The sequence below is a fragment of the Phoca vitulina genome, unplaced genomic scaffold, assembly GCF_004348235.1.
Source record: "Phoca vitulina isolate PV1807 unplaced genomic scaffold, GSC_HSeal_1.0 scaffold40, whole genome shotgun sequence".
NCBI classification, from domain to species: domain Eukaryota; kingdom Metazoa; phylum Chordata; class Mammalia; order Carnivora; family Phocidae; genus Phoca; species Phoca vitulina.
The window spans coordinates 22,115,419-22,141,467 of NW_022589743.1; the positions used below are offsets into that span (position 1 = coordinate 22,115,419).

At 43.4% G+C, this 26,049-nt stretch overlaps 1 protein-coding gene across 7 annotated transcripts in view; it reads right to left on the reverse strand.

The window, feature by feature from the left end:
• Positions 1-47: 47 nt before the first annotated feature.
• SSH2 (slingshot protein phosphatase 2) overlaps positions 48-26,049 on the reverse strand; it is a 245,054-nt gene continuing 219,052 nt past the window's right edge. For all 7 annotated transcript variants that reach the window (XM_032428751.1, XM_032428747.1, XM_032428744.1 and 4 more), the window contains 4 exons: positions 23,680-23,826; positions 20,006-20,206; positions 9,607-10,441; positions 48-7,051 (listed from right to left, as the gene is read on the reverse strand). In XM_032428751.1, coding sequence (XP_032284642.1) covers positions 4,994-7,051; positions 9,607-10,441; positions 20,006-20,206; positions 23,680-23,826 — 3,241 coding nt within the window. In that variant the 3' untranslated portion in view covers positions 48-4,993. The remainder of the gene's footprint in view (positions 7,052-9,606; positions 10,442-20,005; positions 20,207-23,679; positions 23,827-26,049) is intronic.

Genomic DNA, 26,049 nt, shown 5'->3' on the forward strand with positions numbered 1-26,049 from the left:
AGCACCACCTCCCCCCTTTTTTTGCATTTGATGAAATACGCGTATCATCTTCAAAATAAAAATTTATTTAATCTGTAACAAGAACATTGAATCTGCACATTTGCGCACAAGTTCACATTTAAAAACAGCAGAGCACATCAGTAATAAAAAAAATCTATGATACAAGTGGAACATCCCAACCACCAGGAAGATTAAGGAAGGAGATGAGACCACTCTTTATATTCTGCTTCAAATGCCTCAAAAAGGTCCCAGAGATTCCAGGGAGCACCTGCTTTATTTAATAAAATGTGAGCATAAAAGTTCGGACTGGCCTGGGGCAAAGGTAACAGTCAGTGGGAGAGTCTTTTGGGCTTGTTTTCTACATTTAGAACAAGTCCTACAAAATAAAGTAGAAAGAAAAGAAAAGAAAAAAGGCACCTTAAGCTATGCCAGGCAAACCAAAATCCAAACAAAACAAAACAAAACCCACAAAAACCAAACAATTCGCTGTGGGCCTGTTGACTGAGAATCATTTCAGGGCCAGTTCCCGTTTCCAGATTGGGTCACCAGCTTGAATGAAGCCCTGGGTATTAGCTCTGGGTGTGTACAGAGGACGCTGCCACCAGGGTCGCTGTGAGGACCCAGATGGCAGCACTGGTCATATACCCTCTGAGGCATCTTCCAGCCAATGCGGGATGATTCCAGTTTAGAAATCCTGTCCTAGATCTCTGGGGCACTGAGAAAATGAGGCTGGTTTTGTTTTCATAGCAGGAGCCAGGCCCAGTCACCCTCCACTTCCAGGCTGGACAAGTACACAAGCACCTTGCAATAGCTCTCCATGGCATCAAGGGACCCCAAAGCCCTGGGACAGGGGTTAGGAGTGTGCAGTTTCCTGCTTTGGTGGCAGGCTTTTTCCTAATACGGGTGTCAGATGAGTTGAGGCAGCAAATACATTTATGCCTAATACATGCCTTGATCTTTTAGTCTGGAAGGGAAAACAAAGTCCAAGATACCTTTCAAGTTGGATTGGTGCTGAAAGAGCTAAAATTTCATCTACCATCAAAAAGCAAAACAAACTTTAGACAAAAATGACACTAGCCATTCACCGTTATAACCATCACTGTAAGACACACCATCACTGACTGAGGAAAGGGCTATTTCCACACAGAGTGTTGAACGGGAGTGCAGGACACAGATGGAAGTCAGGTCCAGGTCCTCCCCAGCTCCCCTTGAGTTAAGGGCTGACCACCACAGCCTTGCTCTGCGTGAGGACTCCAAAGGACAGCCAGGGCCGGGTGCCTGGAGGAGGGGACCGAGTGGCTGTCAAGAGGATGCATGTTTTAATTATTACAATGTAAACAAAGTATCCACAAATAGTTGTCAAAAAGAGCCAAAGAATGGCTTTATTTAAAAAATTTAAAATGCCCTTAAAAGTGACCCTCTTTGCATAATGCTTTCTTTCTTAAAAGAAAAAAAACTCCCACAGAAACATCTCTACCAAACATGCCTAGATCACTTTAAAACTGAAATCCTCAGATGGAACAGGTGAAGATTTTTATGAGCTGCTATGTCTGAGAAACTTCAGGTCTATCCAAAAGTATCTGTCTGGGGCCCTTGAGCCAGAGGGGACCTCAGAGCCTGGGCTGTCATTCTCAGGTTGTCCTTGGAGCTCTTGGTAGTTTCCCAAATGAGAAAGAGTTGGGATAAAGGTACAGAACGAGGAAAATGCTAGATACAGAGCCTGGAGAAACTGGGGTGCTAAGAATGATCCCAAACATTAAGACTCTGAAAGGCAACCAAAATGAGGAGAGATGAAGATTACTATAGTACAGTACTATAGGTCTACTCTAGTATAGACTACTCCTAAGTGTTTCTAAAATCAGGAAATGGTTGAAGTTTCTCTCCTTCCTACTGACAGGTAACCCTCCAGATTACAGCTCAAAAGTTGCGTGCTCCTGGGGCTTCTACCCCATGCACCAAAATGTTACTTTTTAAAATATTTTTGCACATGTGCGTGCGCACGCGCACACACTCACACACACACATGCACGCGCTCTTTCTCTCTCTCCTCCAGAGTAACTGACAGTCAGACTATGGTGGTTTTCAAAATAAGGATAGAGGCACTGAACAAGAGGTCAAGACTTTTCCTACTCATTTCTGTCAACCTACCAGACCTGCTGTTCTGGGTCTGAGTTTTCCATGAACAGAAAAGGGAAATAGGCCACCTGAGATTATCAAAAAGTCTGAGGACAAGAAAGTCTGAGAAGTCCTTGATGGCTCATCACGTACTTCCCCTGGACATCGCTCAGCTATGCAAATAACAAAAGAACACTCAGTTGTGCGGGTTTGAGAGGCTGGCAAAACCCCATGGCATGGTTGAATTACAAACCCCAAACGGAGGATGTTTATTGAGGCAGGTAAATTACATGATAACCAAGAATGTCATTTAAAAAAAGGAAGACAGAGCAAGAATATTTCCTTTTTCTTTAAAGAAAAGTTTTCTTCACAGCATTAGAGGATCTCCTCCCCACCTCTGTTGTTACTTAATGCAGGGATAGTGAGCAGTAACCACAGTTGCAGGGGAGGAGAGAGAACAGTGCAATACTGTTGATCCTGCTTGTACTTCTTAATGTGAGGGATGTCACCATCTCAAAGGATTAATGAGGGGACACCACTCTCTTCACCTCCGTGCAAATCCTTCTCTCCCTGTCCCTGCCACAACTTCCTGTCCTTTCCCTATCATATTGGTGGTGGCGGAACTGGCTCAACAGGACTGTTTAGATGGATGAGCCCTGGAAATTCATAACCCTGTCTTGCAAGCCTCCTCACACTGGTACACACCACCTAACAGAAACACTTTACAACACGTTAAACATCCAGGAACCACAAAGCCGTGTGGAGGATACATTTGAACATTTAAGGAAACTATTTAAGGACTACACAGGTACATATAATTACTGTATCATAAAGACACTTAGAGCAGGAGGTTTCTGTCCAATCCACCTCCTGCACAGCAACTGGATTCACAGCTCCCCTGGAGCACCTATGAATGGCTTCAGTCCACCTTTTCTCTCTCCTGGAGGTCACCCCACTATCTGCCCCCACCAAACTCTGGCCTCTGACATCCCTCTGACAGTCTGGGCATCTGTCTTTTCCTCTCAGTGCCGTCCGTGATGAGCCAAAAACCAAAGCCCAAGTCTGTACTTGGTCAATCTCTCAGCAACGTGGACATCAACCAAAGCAAACAGGAAGCAAATTTGCAAACCTCCTCAGTTTTGATGAGCTGCAGAAGGTATCTCATTCCAGGCTAAACGTTTTCTGTAAGAAGCCCAAATAGGCTTTTTATGGCAAGCGCTCCCGTGTTAAGGATCTCCATAATAGCAGCAAAGCCAAAGCATCCTAAATGGAGTCACAATGGGTGCCTGCCCTTGGCGGGGGCCTTCCTACTGATGAACCCTTCAGCCCAATCCATGAGAAGCTTCCACCCGGGGCAGCAGTCACACTCACATACACTCCCTGGCTGTGGTTCAGCTCCTGGCAAACAATCCGCTCTGGGATTTCAGTCTCAAAGAGAAATCAGCTTTCAGTCAAACTGTGATCTAATGGGAGCCTTTAGGGGTTTCTCTGAGGAAGAAGTTACTAACACATACTTTGGCAGGGGCTGGCGATCAGAAGTCTCCGTTTAAACAATTCAAACCACCATCAATATACTCCGCAGATTCCTACCAGCACCTATCAGTTTTATTTCTGTGGTGTCTGTGTGTTTTCTCCAGTTGCAGCTTTACTCCTTCTTAAAAAGATTAAATCAAAAAGATCCTACGACGACATCAACAAAACACTGTACGAAAGTGACATTATGTACATAAATACTGTGTATAAACTCGAGAAATGACAAATCTTCCAGGAAAAGAAAAAAAAAAATCCCATGTCAAGTGTTAACATTGATAAGAAAACTTTGCATTCAATGGAGGTTATACATAAGTAATGTAACAATTCAAATATCATCTATGAAATTTAAAAAAAGGGCAGCACTGGGAGCAACAGCATGAGGGAGGAAAGTAAATTGGAAAAAAATACGGCCATTAAACTCAGAAGGCCCACAGAATTATTCAAGTAATGGAAGTGTTAAAACCCTACGTACGTATTCATTTTACAAGAACACACTGACTTTCAATTGCTGTTTTTCAAACTTGTCCCTATTGTTTTAGTTGAAAGGCTGCTGCAGAACCCACCTCCTGGCAGGGAGGGCCAGGATGACCGGCTATGTGGGGCCCACTGACCCGGAAGACACTGGGCCACAGCCTCTGCAGCCTTTGCCTCCTCCTCCTCATACGCTTTCCTCCACACAGATCTCTTAGATTTCATTTGGGGTTCGGTTTTAATTTAAAAATTATGTGCTTGGGGGGGGGAACTATCTGCTTGGTAAGTTTACAAAGCCAGCCAGTATCATGCCTTTCGATAATGACAGACTCAGGACTCAGGAATCCAGAAGAACTGGCTTCTGGAAGACCCCCCTTTGAAAGCAAAGCAGAACCTGCCCACTTTGGGAACTCTCAGTGGGCCAGGGCCCAAGGCTGAGAGCACGCAGACTGCGGCTGCCCTTCAGCCCCATCCCATGCATCAGGTCTGAAGCCCAAACCATCACCACACAGGCCCAGGGGGGCATTTCCGATTTCCAGCCTTTTTCTCAGAGGGCAAATGAGGAGCAGGTGGGAGCTGATTGAAAAACAGCAATTTGCCTTTGATAAAGGTGCTCTTTGAAAATGAGTATTTTTTGAGGTTTGAATTTTCTAAAAATAAAAAATGCTAAAATGGTCTTGCTGTCCAAATCAATCTCTCTCTCTCTCACACACACATACACAGAGAAAAAAAAACCCCAAACCCTGCATGCGCCAGGAACAGTAAAATGACCAAAATATTATAAAATTAACCAATAAAGTGCATGTTCCTTACATATTACACCTGCCCCTTTTACAAACATTTCTTTCAGAAAGTCACATGTGTAGGCTCAGAATCACATGGTATTATAGAAGGGGTTGGTTGTCCGTTTTTTATCATTTGCTTTTTTCAGTCTCCTAAGGGGGTGAGTTCTGCCGTGCTGCTGACGGGGCGTCACAGCCAGCCCTGGAGCTGGGCCTGCGCACTGCAGCCCCTGGGGTTGTGGCAAAGGAAGGCCTCCTTCAGAATTAGTCAATTCGGGTCCTGCCCTGGGGAGCAAACACTGCTGACCGTAACCAAATTCTTTGGCATACTGTACGACGGGCTTCTCCACTGGCTTGCTCTGCACGATACACTCTGTTGTTTTGAGTTGCTCTATAAAATACTTGGTGGGCTCTAGGTTCTGGGGGGCATCTGGGTTTTCCGAGGGCTCCTGGGCCTCCCTGGCATGCATGCCTGAGTCTGTTCTGATGAAGGGCTGAAGCAGTTTGAGATGAGGGCTATCAGAGGAGACAGGCTCCCTCTCCGACAAACAGTCTTCACAGAGGTCCAAGTAACCTAACTTGGCGAGCGCAGCAGAATGCCTCATCTGGGATGGTCTGCTGAGCCCTCCCTGGCCAATCGCTCGGGACTCGATTTCTTTAGTGCGCTCCTTCACCACGCTGGGGCTATGGCTGAGACCCTTTATACTGTCACTACTAGAGCTATGTGGGAGGTGACAGGTTACAGGTAATGGGTCCAGTTTTTCTTGTAACTCCCCAATATTGTCACTGAGTTGGCTTAGGTCTTCACTAATTAACTGGGGGTCCTTGGACGGTACGTCACTGCCACTGGAAAAGGGGCCCTCCTGACTTTCTTCCCAGCTCCCCCGCTCTGAAGAGGGCTCGTTGTCTGTGGTGCTGCTTTGCTCTGTGAAGCCTTCCAGGTGAACTACAGTCTGCGGATGTGCTGAATCCAAGCTGGCAGATGGGACGTGGGTTGGGTGACTGACAAAAGGCCCTCCTGTCTCCGGGGCTGTCAAGAGGCTGTCGTCCCAGGCTTCAGGGCTGCTCAGGGTGGAGGTCAGGTCGGTGGGACTGTCGTGCTCAGGAGGGGAAGAATGAGGCAGAGGTAGCACGTTGGGGTGAGCCTGGGCGGGGCCCAGAGTCCTGTTCAGATTCTCATCCAGTGCACAGAGGACGGTGATGGAGTCCTCCACTTTCACTTTCCTCAGTCCTTGCTCCCCACTCTTTTTGCTGGTGGCTCTTCCACTCCCTGGCCCAGGGTGATCGGGGGATATAACTGTGTGGGTATACTCAATGATTTCCACCTTTTTGGGAAGGGAAAGAGGGACTGCCTGTGTCTCAGATCCCTGGCATGAAACCACAGTCCTCTGCTCCTTCAGGACTCCTCCCTGCTTTGTACTAGTATCTGACCCTGGGCGCTCCTGAAACTCCAGCAGCTCAGGTGCTGGAACAATGGCATCTTGCTCAGAATGGGATAGGGAGCCAGCTTTGGACCCACTGCACTTCCCTTTGCCCTTGCTAATCTCTGGTTCCTTAGGGACAAAAGAATGTTCAAGGGTAGCTTCATCACTCTTTCCTTTTGGTGCTACGTCTGCCACAGCAGAATCATTCTTGGAATTCTTGCGAATGGACAATGAGGTACAACCAGGGGCAGCACCATGGTGCTCTTGCTCCTGTCGCAAGCGCTCTTCAAACTCCAAGGTAGCTCGCCTCACGGACCCAGGGTACCACTTGGCACCTGGGTGCATTCCTGGGCCCCAGAGCTCTTGTTCCTCCTCAGCTGGTTCCTCTTCTTCCAACTCTGTGGCAGATGAGTGTATAGTTAAGCAGCCTTCTAGGTCCCACTTCCCTGAGTCTTTGGCTAGTTCAGGCTGGGCTGTGAAGGAACCCTCATTCTGCTCCAGATTTCCAGGTTTGTTCTCCAGGGCCTGAGCCCTCTCAAGGGGCAGCTCGTGGATGGTGTGCTTCTTTGGTGTATGACATGGGTTAGATAAGATGTCTCCTTTCAGTTGAATCTGTCCGACTCCTTGACTGATGGATTCAATCTCAGTAATGATTTCTTTGACTGAAATTGCATTTTCTGAGTGAGATTGCATGAAGATGTCTGGGCTGACCAGTTCTGAGATTGCCTAGGGAGAAAACAGTGAGATGGTTATGGCAAATCATAGTCTAATTAAAAATGCCAGATGTTTTGCTTAGTAATCCTCTAATCCAGGAGAACCTTCCGGCTATGAGGACACAAATCATGGAGTGCCTGGGACTGTCCTCTGCCTGGGACTGTCCTCTGGCCAACTGTTTTGTCATACAAGCTAAAAAAAAACAAAACAGATTCATCAAAGGAAGAGATACAAAATTTGTTACAGCTTGTATCACTGTCTACTAAACTTTTATTCTGTTTATTTAAACAGAATTCCAACCCAGTATCTTGCTTCAAAAATGAATAGCGGTTAGCCTTAGAGGTTCCTATAATCCTTACTTTTTTTTTTTTTTGAAGAATTTGAGAGAGCGAGCGAGCAAGCACAGGAGAAGGGGGAGGGGGAAGGGCAGAGGGAGAAGCAGACTTCTCGCTGAGCAAGGAGCCTGATGCGGGGCTCGATCCCAGGACCCTGGGATCATGATCTGAGCTGAAGGCAGACGCCCAACCGACTGAGCCACCCAGGTGCCCCAATCCTTACTTTCCTAAGACCATTAGCCTTCAGGATTTAGGCCATACTGGGGTAGATGAGATTTTTCGTCTCTGGCCTATCAACTTCCAGTTTGATTCTAACCTAGTTGAAGGGGAAGAGTTCCATTCAAGGGCTCAGTGACCACCTTAAATATGCCCAGTGTTAGGGCAAGATGAATGAGGTTATCATCTGATGTCTGATTTGGAGACTCACTGCTCTCTTCTCTCCTCTGTCCTGCCAGCTTTCATCCTTACCCTTCCACTCTTGGCATCTCTTGGCAGTAGCATTCCAGCATGTGAGGGCACTCTGTACCTGGTCACACAATCTCCAAGTTTTGCATGGCTCCTCTGGGAAAGGTTTACTTGGCTTATGGAGCCACATGCCTAAGCAAACTTAGAAACTGTGACTCTCTGATATATTACTGTTCTACCAGTTATAAATCTGGATGGATTTAGATCGAGGCAAAAGAAAATTAGCCAATATAAAATCAAGTCCTATTGTTAAAAAAAAATGAATTTCAAAAGCTGAAAATGGCTATTGGACATCTCTTAAAGTGGCATCGTAACAACCATCAATCTGCTTTAATATTTTATTTATTTATTTATATTTTATTTATTTTGAGAGAGAGAATATGAGCAGAGGGGAGGGGCAGAGGGAGAGAGAGGGAGCCCGATGTGGGGCTGGATCCCAGGACCATGAGATCATGACCTGAGCCTAAGGCAGATGCTTAACTGACTGAGCCATCCAGGTGCCCCTACTTTAACATTTTTATAAGCCTTCAAAGTATAATATTTCCCTAGGAATTGTTCTGATCTTTCTCCTTCAAAACAAAGTCAGAACTAGTACAAACCAACAAGGTCAGTTACACCTTTGGGAGAAATCTGCTGGGATATTAGGCAGAGGTAAACTAGCCAAGACTGGGAGAGAAGCCACAGCAGGCCCAGTGTGTGCATAGGCTGTGGAGAGAGTGCTCAGATGACGAGGGACTTTGCAGAAAAGCTATTTCTGTCAGAGCTGCTATGCCTACTGGTCCAAAGGAGAGCTCAAGCATTCTCATTTCCCAGTAAAAATGAAGCAGAGGCATAACCTCTGGGGAGAGAAGACAGAAGCAGAGGCAATGACTGCCCTGGGGTAAAGAGACAGAAAGATAAGTCATGGACAAGGTGATAAATATAAGTAGACAGCTATCAGGAGATGTCAAAAATGTAGTTACCTCCACTGAAATCATTAAGTGAATTTTGGTATTTGAGAGTAAATCTGTCACCATTTACTTCACAACTATTTTATTATACTGATCTAAGATACCATTGTTTTTAAGATGCATCCCAATTTCAGAAGTGTCAAAATGAGAATAAGAGTGAGTCTTAGAATTGATACACAGTAGTTCTTTCCCTGGTCTGAAATGGCTCCTATGAGCTCATATGCCCAGAGAAGAATCTTCAGAGTCTGTCTGTTCTCAATCATTTCCCAAAACTATCCCTCAAATCTTGGATACCACAGGGTCTGAGATGAGGACCAATCAAGAAACATTATTAATAGCAAGAACTCAGCATGCGTTGCTACTCTAACAACTATTTACACATGTCTAGTCTTTGAATTTTCTGAGACAGTATTTCCCAAACAAATCCATCTCCTCAGAGAGACACAGGCCTTACTCAGGCAGCATGTCAGTCCCAGGCACTTCATTATTGGTGAGATCTGATTTGAACGGCAGAGGTCCAGGGAGGGGACCTCTCCTTGTCCAGGCAGGACATTTGTTTTGGCTACCCCCCTCTCCAAAGTGCTTCCAAAGACACCAAAAGCTTGGAAAGATAAATTCCTCAAAAGGCAATGGATTTAAAAATTTTTTAAACCTTAAGTTCTCAAGGAAAGTCTCAGCCACACTGTCTCTCCCATACTGCCTTCCTAAATCTTTAGCAACATTAAAAATAAAACAAACACAGCAGAATCCCAAATATTTTGTCTTCCAAAAGAACTTCATTAGGTAGAGAACTACTTACTATAAAGATACTTTTTACCTTTGACTGTTCCTCATCTATTGAAGATTCTTCAGATGCATGGGGAGTATTACTCAAAGAGCTGCTTCTCTGGTCATCAGCGGTCCCTTCGGAAGGGGCTACTTCTACCACTGAGAGTCGACAGCTCTCACTCCTTCCTCCACCCAGTTCTTCCATCCTTGAGTGAGAAAAAGATCGGGACCGCGTTTCTTGGGAAAGCTCTACAAACTTTTCTAGGGCGCTAAAAAAATCAATGCGATCTGTACTGAAATCTGAGACTTCAGCCTGACAACTAGGTTGGGGGCTCGGTGATTCAGGATCAGGGGACATGGGAATGTCTTTCAGGCGAGATGTTAATTCTTCCAAAGGCAGTAAGTGGACGTTCACATCTGCTTTCAGAGCATCTGTCTCCAAATCTTCCACTGTTAAGTCTGGGAACTTGTTGGCAATTTCTGGGGCCTGTCCAGGTTGGATTAAGGCTTTGGATGCATGGCAGTTGTCAAGAGGGAATTTTGATTCATTGAGACAACACCCTGATGAGCATCCATTGATGTCATTTAGATTTAATTCATCTTCAATCTGTCCTGCATGAAATTCCCTAGAAGTAAACTCCAAGCAAATCATTCTTTCTTTGGTACACAGGCCCTTCTGATTTTCATCTTGTGGGACGACATGTTCCACAAAGACGGGAGGTATGGGTGGGTGATTCTCCATGGTCTTCACCTCGGCAATCTGGTCTGCTGAGGTGGTGATCTCCTTCTTGTTGAGTTCTAGCCCTGGTTTGCAGATGGGTTCATGGTGGTCTGAGAGGTCGCTATCTGAGTGAGATCTCCAGAGCTTGTTATGCCGCTGTTTGCTGTGGAGGACATACACAGGAAATGCCTTACTCTGGTTTGTGAAATCAATCAACAACCTCCCAGGAAACTGCTCCCAGATAAATTTAAATCTTAACCTGCAAATGCTTTGTTAATAGCCAATGGAAGAGGTAGGCAATAAACATTTGTAAAGATGCTCAATTTAGGGGCACCTGGGTGGTTTAGTAGTTAAGCGTCTGCCTTCAGCTCAGGTCATGATCCCAGGGTCCTGGGATCGAGCCCCGCATTGGGCTCCCTGCTCCGCGGGAAGCCTGCTTCTCCCTCTCCCACTTCCCCTGCTTGTGTTCCCTCTCTCGCTGTGTCTCTCTCTGTCAAATAAATAAATAAAATCTTAAAAAAAAAAAAGATGCTCAATTTAATAGCAGAAAACAAAAACAAAGCAAAACAACAATAATAAAAACGAATATGAGATCTGATTTTTCTACCCATCAGACTGACAAGGCTTAAAATGGTTGCTAGCAGCTAGTGTTGATGATGGCATGGCCAAACAAATCCTCTCATATATAGTTGGTAGGAATGTGAATTGTAGAAATTCTTTTTTTTTTTTTTTAAAGATTTTATTCATTTATTTGAGAGAGAGAGAGTGAGAGATAGAGCACGGGCAGGGGAGAGAGGGAGAAGCAGGCTCTCCACTGAGCAGGGAGCCCGACGTGGGGCTCGATCCCAGGACCCTGGGATCATGACCTGAGCCGAAGGCAGACGCTTAACCAACTGAGCCACTCAGGCGCCCCTGAACTGTAGAAATTCTGAGTGAAATCTGACAACAGCTCTCAAAATTTAACCCTTAAACCAGCAATTCTTCTAGAGAAATACTACTATAAGTACACAAAGATATAGATATAAGGATGTTTATTATATAATACAGTGGTACTAAAGGATCAGACACCAAAAAAAAAAAAAAGAGGATTTATTTAAATTACAGTCCATATACCTACATGCCATTCATGAAGCTATTAAAAACAGGAGTTTTAATGGAATGCTGTCCAAGGTATACAATTAAGTGAAAAAGCATGCTGACCACATTTGGAATGGTCAGTTCCCGTGTTAGAATAAGTATAGGAAAATACCTGGAGGAACATCATCAAACTGGTAACAGGGTTCCTTTCAAGAAAGGCAGAATACTTTCAGGGAGGGCTTTACTTCCAACATTCTATATTTCTATAAGTTTTAAAATTTAAAAATAATGAGCATGTTTAACATTAATAACTGGGGGGGGGGGACTAAAACAAAACAGCATGTAGGCAGTACAAAGAGAAATACTCTATTGGAGCCCATTACAAGTTCTTATAATTGGGATAAAGAGCTGATACAGGATTAATTATGAAGTAGTAATGTGAGGAGGGTGGTAATCTTTCTTGAATTAGAAAGCAAAGATGAGGCTAGTAAATCCACAGAAAAAGGTTTATATGCATAAAGTATAGGCTTCTTTCATAATGATCTTTTGGTAAAACCCATCAAGTTAAGGGGACACCTGGAAAAGCAGGTGGCCTAAAGAAGATCACACACATATATCCATCCTTTGGCTTATTTTATGGACGGAAGTTCTTTTTTTTAAATTTTATTTATTTGAGAGAGAGAGAGAGAGAGAGAGAGAGAAAGAGAGCACACGAGCAGAGGCAAAGGGAGAGGGAGAATCAGATTCCCCCACTGAGCAGGGAGCCCCATGCGGGGCTTGATCCCAGGACCCTGAGATCATGACCTGAGCTGAAGGCAGATGCTTAACCAACTGAGCCACCCAGGCGCCCCTGTAGAGAAGTTCTGATAGGATGAGATTTCATTTCAAACCATACTAACAAGGGAGCACAGTTCCCAAAGCCCTAGCCAAAAAGAAAAAAGGTGGCCCTGTGGCTGGTCAGGATCACCTGCCCAGGAAACAGGTCCCTAGATATGGCATTTAGGGGTGTGGTTTCCACGACTTACAAGTTGCTGAAGAGTTACCTAACTGCAGAGTGTAATGGGAAATAGCCCAAAACAATTTGCCGCCGGCTCAGGGCCACGCCTGCCTGTGAATCTCTGCCGAGTCATGCGCCTGCACTAATGTGAACCCCTGTTTGTTCTCAACTCTGCACCTGCTCTCAGCTCCCCCTGTCTGTCTGCTGCTTGGGTGGGGCTCCCTCTGACTCAGGCCTGAACAGCAGAAGGGTGCTTTTCCGGGTAGAGAACAGGTCACTCTGTTTATGAAGACAGGCTATAATCAATAGCAGGGAGGAAGGTAGGGTTTTCACCTTTTCCAAGCTGCATGAACTCCAGCCACCCCTAGGAGGAGACAACATATCACACATCCCAAACAAGTGAGTGACTGTGGGGAGGGGCAAACTGAATGGTTGGATAGGTGGGGCCTGAACTATACACAGTGATCAACCCAGGCCATGTGCCGCCCTTTAAAGTTTCTTTTATATCTAGATACTCTTGTTTCCTCACCTACATATGGCTGTGTTCTCCAATTTCTAACCCTCACCTATCATGAGGATGTTCAAACCTGCACCAACTCCTCTCAGCCACCATGGCAGGACAATTCCTGTGATGCAAATGATTGGGAAGACATCTCAGGGAGTAGCTGTTCTCACCTTTCTAATAATATAAAGAACAGCTTGTCTTACCAGTCAACAGGCAAATGGGATTTTTCATGATCCCACGAATCTTCCAAAGGATGATTTTTTTTTTTGAAAGTTTTTATTTATTTATTTCACAGAGAGAGACAGCGAGAGAGGGAACACAAGCAGGGGGAGTGGGAGAGGGAGAAGCAGGCTTCCCGCGGAGCAGGGAGCCTGATGCGGGGCTCAATCCCAGGACCCTGAGATCACGACCTAAGCCAAAGGCAGCTGCTTAACTGACTGAACCACCCAGGTGCCCCAACTCAACTATCTTTTTTTTTAAAGATTTTATTTATTTATTTGACAGAGAGAGACACAGCGAGAGAGGGAACACAAGCAGGGGGAGTAGGAGAGGGAGAAGCAGGCTTCCCGCGGAACAGGGAGCCCGATGCAGGGCTCGATCCCAGGACCCTGGGATCATGACCTGAGCTGAAGGCAGACGCTTAACGACTGAGCCACCCAGGCGCCCCCAAAGGATGATTTTTTTAAAAAAGTGCCTGCTAATCACTAATCAATCAGGAGGGAATGAGACTGAAATTATGCTAATAGGTACCAACGGTGTATGTTTCAGAAGCAGGGGCTGACATTACAACTGCCTTGCCCAGCAGGGATTTCCTTCTCTTTCTGGGGGAGATAATCATCAGAAAATATTAGGCTAGAGCTCTGGAATTAAACTGATGACTACTTGTAAAGGAGAAAGACAAATCTCAATCCAAAGATAGGTGTGATCCCGCTACCTTTCTCACTTTTGCAGTAGGGCCTGCAGGGATGGTGGTAGGCAGCGCTTTGACAGAATCAAGAGACTCATTACCATGGCCTTCAAAGCACTGCTACTCCAGGTGCCCCTTCCTGCTCCTCCCTTCCTCCTCTCACCTCAGAGGTTTTATAGTAAACTCTGTCCTGAATTTTGTGCTTATCATCCTCTTTCTTTATAATGTCATCATGTTTTGTTCTTAATATACTGCTTAGTTTTGCATGTTGTGAACTTACATAAGTTCACAACATGCAAATGTTGTGAAATCATACTCTATGTATATATTCTTCTACAACTGCCTTTTGCCTACACTGTTTTTAAGATTCATCAATGTGTGCAGCTGTAATTTCAGGGAGTATGACGAACATACCACAGTTTATTTACCCATCCTGTTGATGAACAGTTTTGGCTAGTATGAACAGCACTACCATGGACATTCTTGCACTTGGTGCATACTTTGGTTTCTAAAAGATGTTATATACAGGAGCAGAAAAGGTGGGTCACAGGGTATATGTTCACTGTCAATTTTACTCAGTAACACCAAACTGTTTTCCAGTACAGCTTCTTCCTAAGTCTGTTTATTCTGATGCTCTATCACTGGTAGGGATAGATGTAAGACATTGGATCATATTTATTATTTTAAACTGTTAATGTTGAAATTCAACTGACTCCCTCCACCTATTTCAGGTAGGCATCAAGTAAACAAGTTGCCAAAAAGAACTTCAGAGTTGGTTTGTGGCCTGGATGATGCAAAGAAGTCTCAGGTTCTTTTCTCCCTTGAGTGACCTCGGACCTGAATTTGGCCTTTTACTTCATAAATGAACAAGAAGGAAATCTAAATGACAGGATACACATGATATCCCATTCTCTTGCCTCCTATTTGCTTTCTTTCTTCTTGTTACATGTTTGGTAAAGCACCAATTTTGTTTGAGAAAGTTACATAGAGGAAAACACTGCTAAAAATGGAGTATCAGGTTATAGTAAAATTAGACTGTTTATGGTTACCTCTTAGGACATTAGGCAGCCTGTAGAAGGGAGAAGAAAGAAAAAGCAACAATTGAGTATTCTCTATGTTTCGTCCATGGTTCCTAAATGCTTTAAAATTATTTCACTGAAAAGCTATTAAGAAAATCCTTTAAATCTCAACTGCGATGTGGGTTCATTCTCAGGTTCCCTCCTGCCGGCTGACCACTGTGCACCAGCTAACTAGACTTCAGTGTCTCCACCAGCAAAGCAGGGGAGTGTAACAGACACCTCTGCCTCCCCTGGCCCTGGGGACAGGGGTGTTCAAAGAATCAAAACCGACATCTATGAAGACATGTGGCACTAACTCTCCCTGGCTACCACCCAGTGTTTCTTCTCTGCCGCTTGTACACTGGAACCTAATATCACAGACACATGGTCCAGCTTGCAAATGCCTGAAATCTGAACTTGTCTAATGGAACAAAAATCTGCCAGATACCTGCATGATCAGAGTACAGAATAACAAACACGGCTGTTGGCAGTTTAATGGAGGGTTTACACACACACACACGCCCACCCTCTTCCTGTCTCACTCCCATCCCCCAGCTATAAAAACATAAAAAATAAAATTAGATATGGACAGTATCATTGGCTTTATGATACCCTCTCTTTTAGGTCCAAAGGATTATATTAAATATTAGCCTTCCCTCTTAAAGACATACTGAACTATGCAAAAAGTCCCTTGCATTTCAGATAGGAGGTCACTGTTTGGTCCATAGCCTCACATTCTGATTAAGAGACTGTAACCAACTCATAAACCACTTACAGAGGCCTGGTATCACCTTGGTAAACTTCTCTTCTACCAAGACATCAGAGCACCAAGCAAATACCCTCAAACAGAGGGCTGCGACCTCAAGTTAAGTACCCACTCTAGACAACCATGGGGGCTAAAGAATGCTAGGATCAGGGCTCTATCTTTTTGGGAAAACCACCACATGCTTCCTGACAGAAGATGTGGAATACAAGATCTAAGTACCTCCACAAGAAATGGATTTCTTTGCAGACAGAATGAGTGGGGTTTTTCTAAGGACTTTTCTTCTCCTGGTTACCTAAGCTGTAGAGCTTCAGACAGTTCCAGGAGTCTGGGGCTTCTCTGTTTTTGCTCTTCTAAGCAGGCAGACCCTGGAGTAGCACTCTAGGGCTGGGCAAGAATCTGCTGGGCCCAGTTCACTTGGCAGCTAGCTTGGCAATAGCCTACAAGTGCTGTTTCTTAAAAAAAACATCGGAGATCGCAGACCGTAATGATTGTATGCCCAGCAGGCACTCCCACTCTTTTTCCTAACTGGCAGAGGCCTGATTTGGTTTGGGTATTCACTGTTTCATGGGAGCCCTGGCAGTCAGGAGACAGTCTGGAGGGAGGAGCTAAAGGCAGGCCACTTATTCCCCTAGCTTTCTCCCCACAGGGTCACTTCAGGCTGGCTGTGTCCCTTGACTGAAAGTTATTTCTCCTCTCTGAAGGTGCCTCTTTCTCCAGGAGTCTCCTTCCAGGTTCTAGTAACCGCTCGCTCCCTCTTTGGGCCTCGCAGCTATTACCGAACAGCTCTGCTGATGCAAGTCCCTTGATTCTACTACAATCCCACATCTTTATAAAACCCTCCTCAAATAATCCTAAAACGAGTATGCTGTTTCTTGTTGAGATCCCGACTGATGGAGGTATTCTATTACTTGCAGTTGAAAGCAGCCTAAGTGATACCCCAGCACTAGATTCTAGTTCTTAAAATCCAGGAAACATCACAGTACAGGAAATTCCAGGACAGCTTCCTATTCTTGTTTCTTTTTTTAAGATTTTATGTATTTGACAGTGAGAGACACAGCAAGAGAGGGAACACAAGCAGGGGGAATGGGAGAGGGAGAAGCAGGCTTCCCGCAGAGCAGGGAGCCCTATGCGGGGCTCGATCCCAGGACCCTGGGATCATGACCTGAGCTGAAGGCAGACGTTTAATGACTGAGCCACCCAGGCGCCCCCCTATTCTAGTTTCTAATAGAGTTAGTGTGCCTGTGGGTGGTGGAAGGCAGTGGTTGGAGGAAGGAGGAGGGAATAAATGGCACATGCATGTATGTGTTTCTGGGTAGCCCTGGAGAAAGAAGATGATGAGAACCACATCAGAATAACCCTTACCAGTATAGAGTGTACATTGTTTTTTAAGATATATTTTAAAAGATTTTATTTATTTATTTGACAGAGACAGCGAGAGAGCACAAGCAGGGGGAGCAGGAGAAGGAGAGGGAGAAGCAGGCTCCCCACTGAGCAGGGAGCCCGATGCGGGACTCGATCCCAGGACCCTGGGATCATGACCTGAGTGGAAGGCAGACGCTTAACAACTGAGCCACCCAGGCGCCCCTAAGATTTTCTTTTTAAGTAATCTCTACCCTCAACGTGGGGCTTGAACTCCCAACCTGGAGGATCAAGAGGTGCAGGCAGGCTCCTCTGACTGAGCCAGCCAGGTGCCCTAGTAGTGTACATTTATTTATACACATTTTTATTTACAATAACCCTGTGACATAGGGTTCTTAAAAAATTTTTTTTATTTAAACTCTACTAGTATTAGTATTATTAGTTTCAGTGTGACATAGGGCTCTTGATTTTCATATTACAGATGGGGTCAGGTGAGGATCAGAACTGTGAAGTAACCCCTCAAAGTTGCAGCAAGAGGATGAACCAGAGATGGAAACCAGATCTACTGACTCAAATTCTGTGGTTTTCTCATTCCCCAGGGCTTGCTCCTCCCTCCATGAATCAAGCCCAGGAAAGCAGGATAGAACCGAAAGGGAAAGGAAGAGGCAGTGTGATTTGTGGGTTATGCTGCCCTTCTTATCCTCATCTAAGATTTTTCTGAAGTTCCTTTAACATCTAAGAAAAACCACATCCTCTAAAAAAACCCAACCCAACAGCTTGCAGTAGCCTGAGATTCCAGAATAAATACTGAAATTGGCAGGACACATAGTATCCTTGCTCTCAATGGGTCACGTGAGGACACTGCATAGCATCAGTCATGTGTGTGTCTGGGAACATACAATATTTATGTTTCATCCAACCTTCAGATGCCTCTTTCTTGTGCCAGAAAGAACCGCTGTGTCCTACCTTCTGATCTAATCTAAAAATGTCATCAAAATCTGGCCCCCAAGACCTCCAAATTCTTTTTAAGTGGAGGAGACTTGAGTATCCTCCCTGCTTCCTAAAACAACGGCTCAGATGAAATCATGCCAAGTACTGAGTAAACGGGAGGGTTTTTTTTTTAGTGGAAACCATAATGCTATGCTGGGCTGCATTTTCACAAGACTTCGGGGGTGGGAGGGTGGTCCCTCTGCCTGGATAGGCTGGAAGGCTATTTAACATTTTGTTCAGGGGAAACACAGCCCAGATTCAAGAGTCAAGACCAAGTCATGAGACTCACTGGAGTCAAACTCTGGCACCAGCCCCAACTGCTTCTAGGCAGCTGTGCCTTCATATGAACAAAACCACCTAAAACATGCACACATGGAAAAATTAAAGCAAGATCTAGCACTCTACAGAACTTCAGCATGTGGCATCTCAGGAAATTGACCCTTAAACCCAGTTTAATATGTGAATCTCTTTCCTTGAGAGCAGGTGAAAGTGGCTTTCACCACCAATGAGGTAAAATAATAAATACTCATTTTTTTTTTTTTAAGATTTTATTTATTTGAGAGAGAGAGAATGAGAGACAGAGGGCATGAGAGGGAGGAGGGTCAGAGGGAGAAGGAGACTCCCTGCTGAGCAGGGAGCCCGATGTGGGACTTGATCCTGGGACTCCAGGATCATGACCTGAGCCGAAGGCAGTCACTTAACCAACTGAGCCACCCAGGCGCCCCTTATAATTACTCATTTTATAACCAATTACCAAATTATTCCTGAAATGAGTAGTTCTTATTGATACAGGAAGATGTTCAAGATCTAGTACTGGGTAGACAGAGAAAGACAAATACTGAATGGTATCACTTATATGTGTAATCTAAAAAAGCCATACTCTGAGAAATAGAGAATAAAGTGGTGGTTACTAGGGGGTAGAGAATGGGGGAAATGGGGAGATGTTGGTCAAAGGGTATAAACTTCTAGTTACAAGATTAAAATGTTCTAGGGATCTAATGTAAGATGGAGATTATAGTCCATAATACTGTATCATATACTTCTGAATGTTGCTAAGAGAGATCCTAAATATTTTCACCAAGAAAAAAGAAACAGTATGTGAAGGAATGGAGGTGTTAGCTAATGTTGTGGTGATAATCAGTCTGCAATATATAAATGCATCAAATCAACACACTGGACATCTTAAATTTATACAATGTTATACGTCAATTCTATCTCAATAAAGCTGGGGGGAAAAGGATGGTTAAGTGAGGGCTAACTGCAGTGTAACTGTTCAATATACATTACTACAGTTTAAAAAAAAAAGGAAGACCAGTTATTGGGTGAAGAGGTAGGCTGAAGAATAGCTTTTGTGAGAAAATATCCATCAATATATGGGGTAAGAGTCAGACCTGGAGAAACATGCAAGATAATGTCGATTACTGTCTGTGGGTATTGAATTTATAAATGATTTTTCTCTCTGTGTTTTCTGCATTTCTGCAAAGCATATATATACATATATATAAAAAGATTAAAAGATTTTTAAAAGGAAAAGAAGAGAGTTATTTCCAGGAAGTGCCTTCATACCCCAAATCTGATTTGTCACATGACCAAAATTTTGGAGAAGGCTCACTGAAACCAAGCACTGATAAAAAATGATGCTTAAAACAGCACCACGTACTTCTTAAATTTTATTTTCTTTTACAGAACAGGCCAAAAAATTTTCTAAGAACTTCATCTATGCTTAGCATTCCTTTGGGAGCAATAAGTATCCATTTTGATAAGGCAGCTGTATCTGGCCTTAGAAGATGCTGAGAAATGTTTACGATAATCAGAACCTACTTGGGAAAGTAAGAGAACAGTATGTCCACCTTTTAGTTTAAATGTCTTTAGTTTAAACACCTGACCTTACATACTATTCTTAAATGCTTGTACTTGTTTTTTAAAATCTAGATTGACAGACGTTTCAATTTTCAAAATGTATCACACATCCAGATTAGGCTGAGAACTAGCTGCAGGGAAGGACATTTTATCTTGCCCCAGGGAGCATAACGGAGGGAAAATCTCAGAAAGTCACTGAAGGACTCACCTTGCCAGCAAGATCCCCTGGTACTCTTCCAGTTGTCTCATGAAGCTGGGGTTGGGCTTGGTCACTGTTCGCCTCTCCTTCACGTAGTCATAGGCCCGGTCCAGATTCCAGCCGTACTCCTTCATTGCATAGGCAATCACAGTGGAGGCTGAGCGACTCACCCCCATTTTGCAGTGCACAAGGCATTTGGAGCCATGTTTCCTATGTCGGGGGATGGAGGTAAGGAGAAAAACACAATAGTAGTACATTTTAAAAGCTATATTCTACATGCTTCCAAGTCTCCTCTCCCCTTTCCATTTTCTTTCAAACCATCCCACCTTAGTGTACTTGTATATATCTGTAATCAAATGTGCGGGGAGGGGAGGCAATTCTAGTGTACTCAAACAATAGTCAATGTTAGTATTAATCCTTTTAAATTAATTCAGCAAACATTTACCAGGCAATCACTGTTGTAAGAGAATGTGCAAGGTTTCTCTGCCTCCTCCCAGTGGAGGCAAAGAAAACTAAATCTTCCCTAAATGGTAGGGTTCAGTGGGAGAAAGAGATAATTAAAACAAATTAAAGCAAAATGGTAATTGCAATGAGTGTGAAGGGAGAATTTTCAATTTAGAGACTGGACCCCATTTTGCGTGTCTGGAGGTGCATGTTCCAAGGCTGGCACAGTCTTGAGTTACAAGTGTGACAGTGATTCATCTAATTTATCCAAATGTTCTGAGTTGCTTCCAGTTCAAGTTCCAGTAAGGGTTCTGTCCCTGGAGGAAAGTACAAACCAAATAAAACTAACCCTCCTCTTTACTCAGATGTAGTCCTACATATCACTTTTCAAACCACCACCACCATGTTCTGTCTAGGGACTGGCTAGACAATCCGTGGAGTTGGATGGGACCATGTGATGCGCCACGAGGCTTTCTCAGTGAGGAGGGTGGAGTGAGTTACTACCTGTTGTTGTTTTAATGGGGTGGAAGAAAGAGAAAGCAAAGTTACCATGAAGTGACTGTAAGAAACAAAGAAAACCCTGTGGTCTCAAGATGCCAGAGCTCATTACTTTGGATGTGAACGTGACTCAGCTATGCTATGCTAATTCTGCTAATAACACGGAGTCTGGCACAGAGTAAGCCTTCAAATATTTACTAAATGTATGAACAAACTTATGGATCTGCTGTTAGATCTGTCAGCTATAAGTAAAAATATTTTAAAATCTGGAAAAAAGAATGGTTACTCTTTTCACTAGAGTACATGGGCTAAAAATCCTTCCCATGTGGCTAGTCCAATAAATTAAAAAAAATGTACATCAGCCTAATCGGGGAAATCTACTCATTCACTCACTCACTGTATTACAGTAAACAAGCTTCCTTCCAGAGGCTTATAACTCTTCTGCTGGAGATAGACACACAAGAAAGAGTTAAGTACAATGCAAGGAAAGCATGAGGTTATGTGCCAAAATGAGAGGAATGAGGTTATGTGCCAGATAAGTGATAGGAATTCAGAGAATGATCTGCAATAATCAAAACAGTCTCAAAAGGAAGGTAAGATTAACCTCCTACCCATCATTCAGATGCGAAATTCTGGAGTCCTTAGGTTAATGAAGGTGTGTGTCTCTGCGTGCCTAGATGATCCCAAATGACTAGGACATTTTTGTTTTGTTTATGGCACCATAACTTTAGACTACAGTGCACAGTGACTCAGATATAAGTTCAGACATGTGCTCTATATTTTCCCATCAAGCTCTGACATCAAATTCCAGGTCTATACCCGCAGGCATGCAAGGTGCTCAAAGGTGGACAATTTTAAGAAAAATACAGTTATGAAATCCACCCCCATAAAAGCATTTCTTCATTTTGAATGGGGCTTTTTCAGCGGATGCTTTCTGACTCACATATTGAAGGATCTGAAGTCAGTTCAGAATATCCAATTTCATCTTTCAGTTTCAGCCACATACCCCCCACCCCTCCTGCCCCTCCCCATGCTGGGTTGTCTAGATTAAGCCTGGTCCTGGTATCACTTCAGGAATCCTAAACCCACCCATCTGTAGGTCGAGTCTGGAACTCAGGGCCCTGATCAGGATGAAACACGTGAGGTGCCTGGTGCCATTTAAAGAGGCGCTCACTCTCAGCTGCTGACTTACACTCGCATGAGCCCAAGCAGGACGGCCTGCTCACGTGTACCCTGCATGCCTCACATATCTTACCTCAAGGCTGAAACTGGCCTTTCCTTTCACTGGGACTGGGGCCTCACCTGAACTCTAGCCTCTTTGGCTGTGATCCTCACAACATGCCTAGTCTTTTCCAGTCTCCCTTCCTTGAGGAACTAGACTATTCCTAAATACTTGATGGGACTCTGGAATAAGACATGATCTTAGGTTCAAGTCCTATCTTCACCACTTGTTATGTAACTTCTCTGAACCTCATCTCTATAGTCTGTCCCTATCTGTACAAAAGGATGACAGTATATGCCTCTCTGGATTCTAGAAAATATTACATGAGAGAATAAATTGTAAAGTAACAGGCACATAGTAAGCATGCCATGAGAGGTATTATTGAGAACAATTTAATAACAGCCTTCAAGAATATAAAACACTCTTCCAGGTGCTAGCTAGAGACTGAGAATATGGGCTCAAAGCTAGGAGGATTCAGGGTAACTAAGAGGAAGAAATTCTTGACTATGGAGGTCCTGAAGAAAGATGTGGAATCATTGCTGAAGGAGGGCTTTAAAAATGAGAAGTGCTTCTCATCTGCCAGGGATGACGTGAATGTGGTCCCATCAGAGGGGCAGCGTGGCGAACGTGCTCATTTATGGCTCCTTCTATTGAAGGAATACACAGGAGTGGCAAGGAAATCCCCAGGGACTTAAAAAAAACCAGCGCAGACGTACTAATACTAATTAACACTAAACATTAAATTAATACTTTTAGTTTCACTGAAAGGACCAATTCAGGGCGCCTGGGTGGCTCAGTCGTTAAGCGTCTGCCTTTGGCTCAGGTCGTGATCCCAGCGTCTTGGGATCGAGCCCCACATCGGGCCCCACATCGGGCTCCCTGCTCCGCGGGAAGCCTGCTTCTCCCTCCCCCACTCCCCCTGCTTGTGTTCCCTCTCTTGCTGTGTCTCTCTGTCAAATAAATAAATAAAATCTTTAAAAAAAAAATAAAATAAAAGGACCAATTAATTTAAAGATGAAATCAACAGAATGGCCAGAGGAAAATTTCACTGCTTAGAGTACCATAAGAGTAAAGTAAAAGAAAGAGAAAAGATTTCCAAAGCTCACTAAGTTTCCCTTCTGGTCTTCGGAAAGAAGGACTCAGTATCCCACCCACCTGGAGTAATTTCTGTTCTCTCACTTTCACATGTCCCCTTTGGCAACTTAGCACTTCCTTCAGAACATCTTCCTTCTGTCACTCTTACTGTGTTTGCAGCAGCTTCAGTTTGTGTTCCCTCATCTTGTGCTCAATGGAAAGAGTCAACAGGGGATTCATTCTTCCAGGGGTTTCATCTACTTACAGGGAAAGTATGAAGTCACTAGTCAACTTTTCCCCAGGATTAAGGAACCTCAGTCTCCTTTTTTTCTTTAATTCCTTCTCCCAGAGTACAGACAGTAAGCCATCTACAGCTCTCAGGCCCCAGCCGTGTGTGGTGCAGGGGAAACATGGGTCAGAGCATGTGTGTGGGACCATTACTCACTTTGCTTTAGAGATGAATTTGTAAGTGTCATTCCAGTAAGCCAGGAGATCCGTTGCCTCTTCATCATATACTCGGATGTTATGATACTCAAAGACTCCTGGGAAGAAGTTATCTATCTCTCGAGTGACATTCAAGATATACCGTACCCTGCAAGGAAACCAAGGGAGAGTATGTGCTCTACTACTCAGGCTAAATCCAATTCCAGCACTGTTTTTCGTATTTAAAATTTGTTTGCTCCCTAGGTTGAAATAAAATACTAAAATATTGAAGAAAGCTAAAAAACTAAAGAGATTATATACTTATTTAGTAGAGAAACTAAATAACAGAATCCAGGACATACCTGGGCACCAACGAATTACTGAGAGAAAAGCTGTCTACCAAGTTCAACATCTAAATTCCATTTTCAGTTTATGTACAGTTATACAATCTCATCTTTGATAGTCTTTTGAAAATATGCCTTGTATTTTACTTCAAAAGAATCCAAGGTCCATGATCTGACAATTTCTCTTCAGTCGATAAAATTACCAGAAACATAATTTATTCTTTGGAAGTCATTTCTATTAAATCAGACTATTAACATCTACCTCAAGAAACAAAAAACAACAAAATAGGAAAGGGAAAAATTTCCTCCTATCTTTCTGAATGCTAGATTTTGCTCTGTTACTCTCTGTAAACTACAAGAAAGGCAAAAGAGGCGAGGGCTGGGAGGGTCAGAGGGAAGTTGGACCTAAAACTCTTGTCACTCTCTAGGCTGCAGTCCTGGCTGCCAGAGCAGCAGCTGTGTCTGAGAGTTCTCCCATACCCAGAGGCTTGCAGAGAAGGGTTTCTGTATCACAAATTTCTTCTGCTGTCTCTCTCACTATACAATTTCAATAAATGCTTGGGTTTAATTTGCCAAATGGTTATCTTTTCTCAGTGCTGTGTGGACTTGGACATCACTGGAGTTTACTCCAACAACACAACATAGACTCACTTATTTCTCTCTGCAGAAGCTGCTTCCTTCTTGGAACTACACATAGCGTTCTTACAAACCCAATCTGAAGTCAGAGAAATGACTACAGAAAGGGAGAGCCATAGTTAACCCATTTTGTGGTTAAGGTCAAGAGACCAAAATTTTTCTGAAACATGATCTGAATATGTTTTAACTTTGCATCAAAGTCCATTACTAGGAAGGATTTTTTTTTCTTTTTAATTTAAAAACCAAGCACATGTAATTGTGGAAAACAGTACATGAAGTTACTCTATGACCCAGCATATTCCTCTCCTAGGTATAAACCCAAGAGAAATGAAAAATAAGTCTACCCCCAAATTTGTACATGAATGGTCACAGCAGTATTCATAATAACTAGAAAGTGGAAACAACTCAAATGTCCATCAACTGACGAATGAATAAATAAAATGTGGTATTTCCAAACAATGGAACATTATTTGGCAATAAAAAAAAGGAATGAAGTACTAACACATGCTACAACATTGATAAACCTTGAAAATATAACGTGAAGTGGAAGAAATCATTCTTAAAAGAGCACATATTATATGATTCCATTTAAATGAAATGTCCAGAATAGGTAAATCTATAGAGACAGGGAGTAGATTAGTAGTTTCTAGAAGCTGGGGGGAGAAGGGAAATGGGGGTGACTGTTAAAGGGTACAGAATTTCTTTTTGGGTTGAAAAATGTTCTAAATTAATTATTGTACAACTCTCTAAAAATAATAAATATCACTGAAGTGTACATTTTAAATGGGTGAACTGTATGTGAATCATATTTCAATGAAACTGTCAAAAGGAAAGTACCCTTCTCTTATTTAAAATAAACATGAATAATCTCCCACCTTTAATCCCATACTTTAATACTGGATTATGATAGGACAAGGCTTCCCAATCCTATTTATTACAGAACCCCTAGGCAGCCACTACCAATTGAAATTAGCACTCCTTGAAACTTCTTTGACATCTCTATATGGAGGAGCGCTTTACTTGGGGTGCTAAAGTCAGTAGATTGGGTGAAAATGGCCTTATTGCCAAAATTAAGACTTGAAAGTCCCTTAAATCATCCACCAGAGGCAGTATATGTGTTTTGTAACTATAATTCTTAATTCCACAAGAGTTTAAGAACCAGTGAATTTATGAAACAAGATCTAAGTAGATGTCTGAGCATCTGCCTATACTGTCTTTTAAGACAAATACATCTGCATTTTATAATTTAGCATTTTAAGTAGTAAATGAGATGAACAGGTATCCTCTCCAGCGGGGGGGTCAGAAGTCAAAGTGCGTGTGCGCACGATGTAATTTCAGTGCATTTGGCAAGCACTGGCTTTATCAAATATCAGATTTCATATTAAACACTGTATCTACATGCTAGTTTCTGG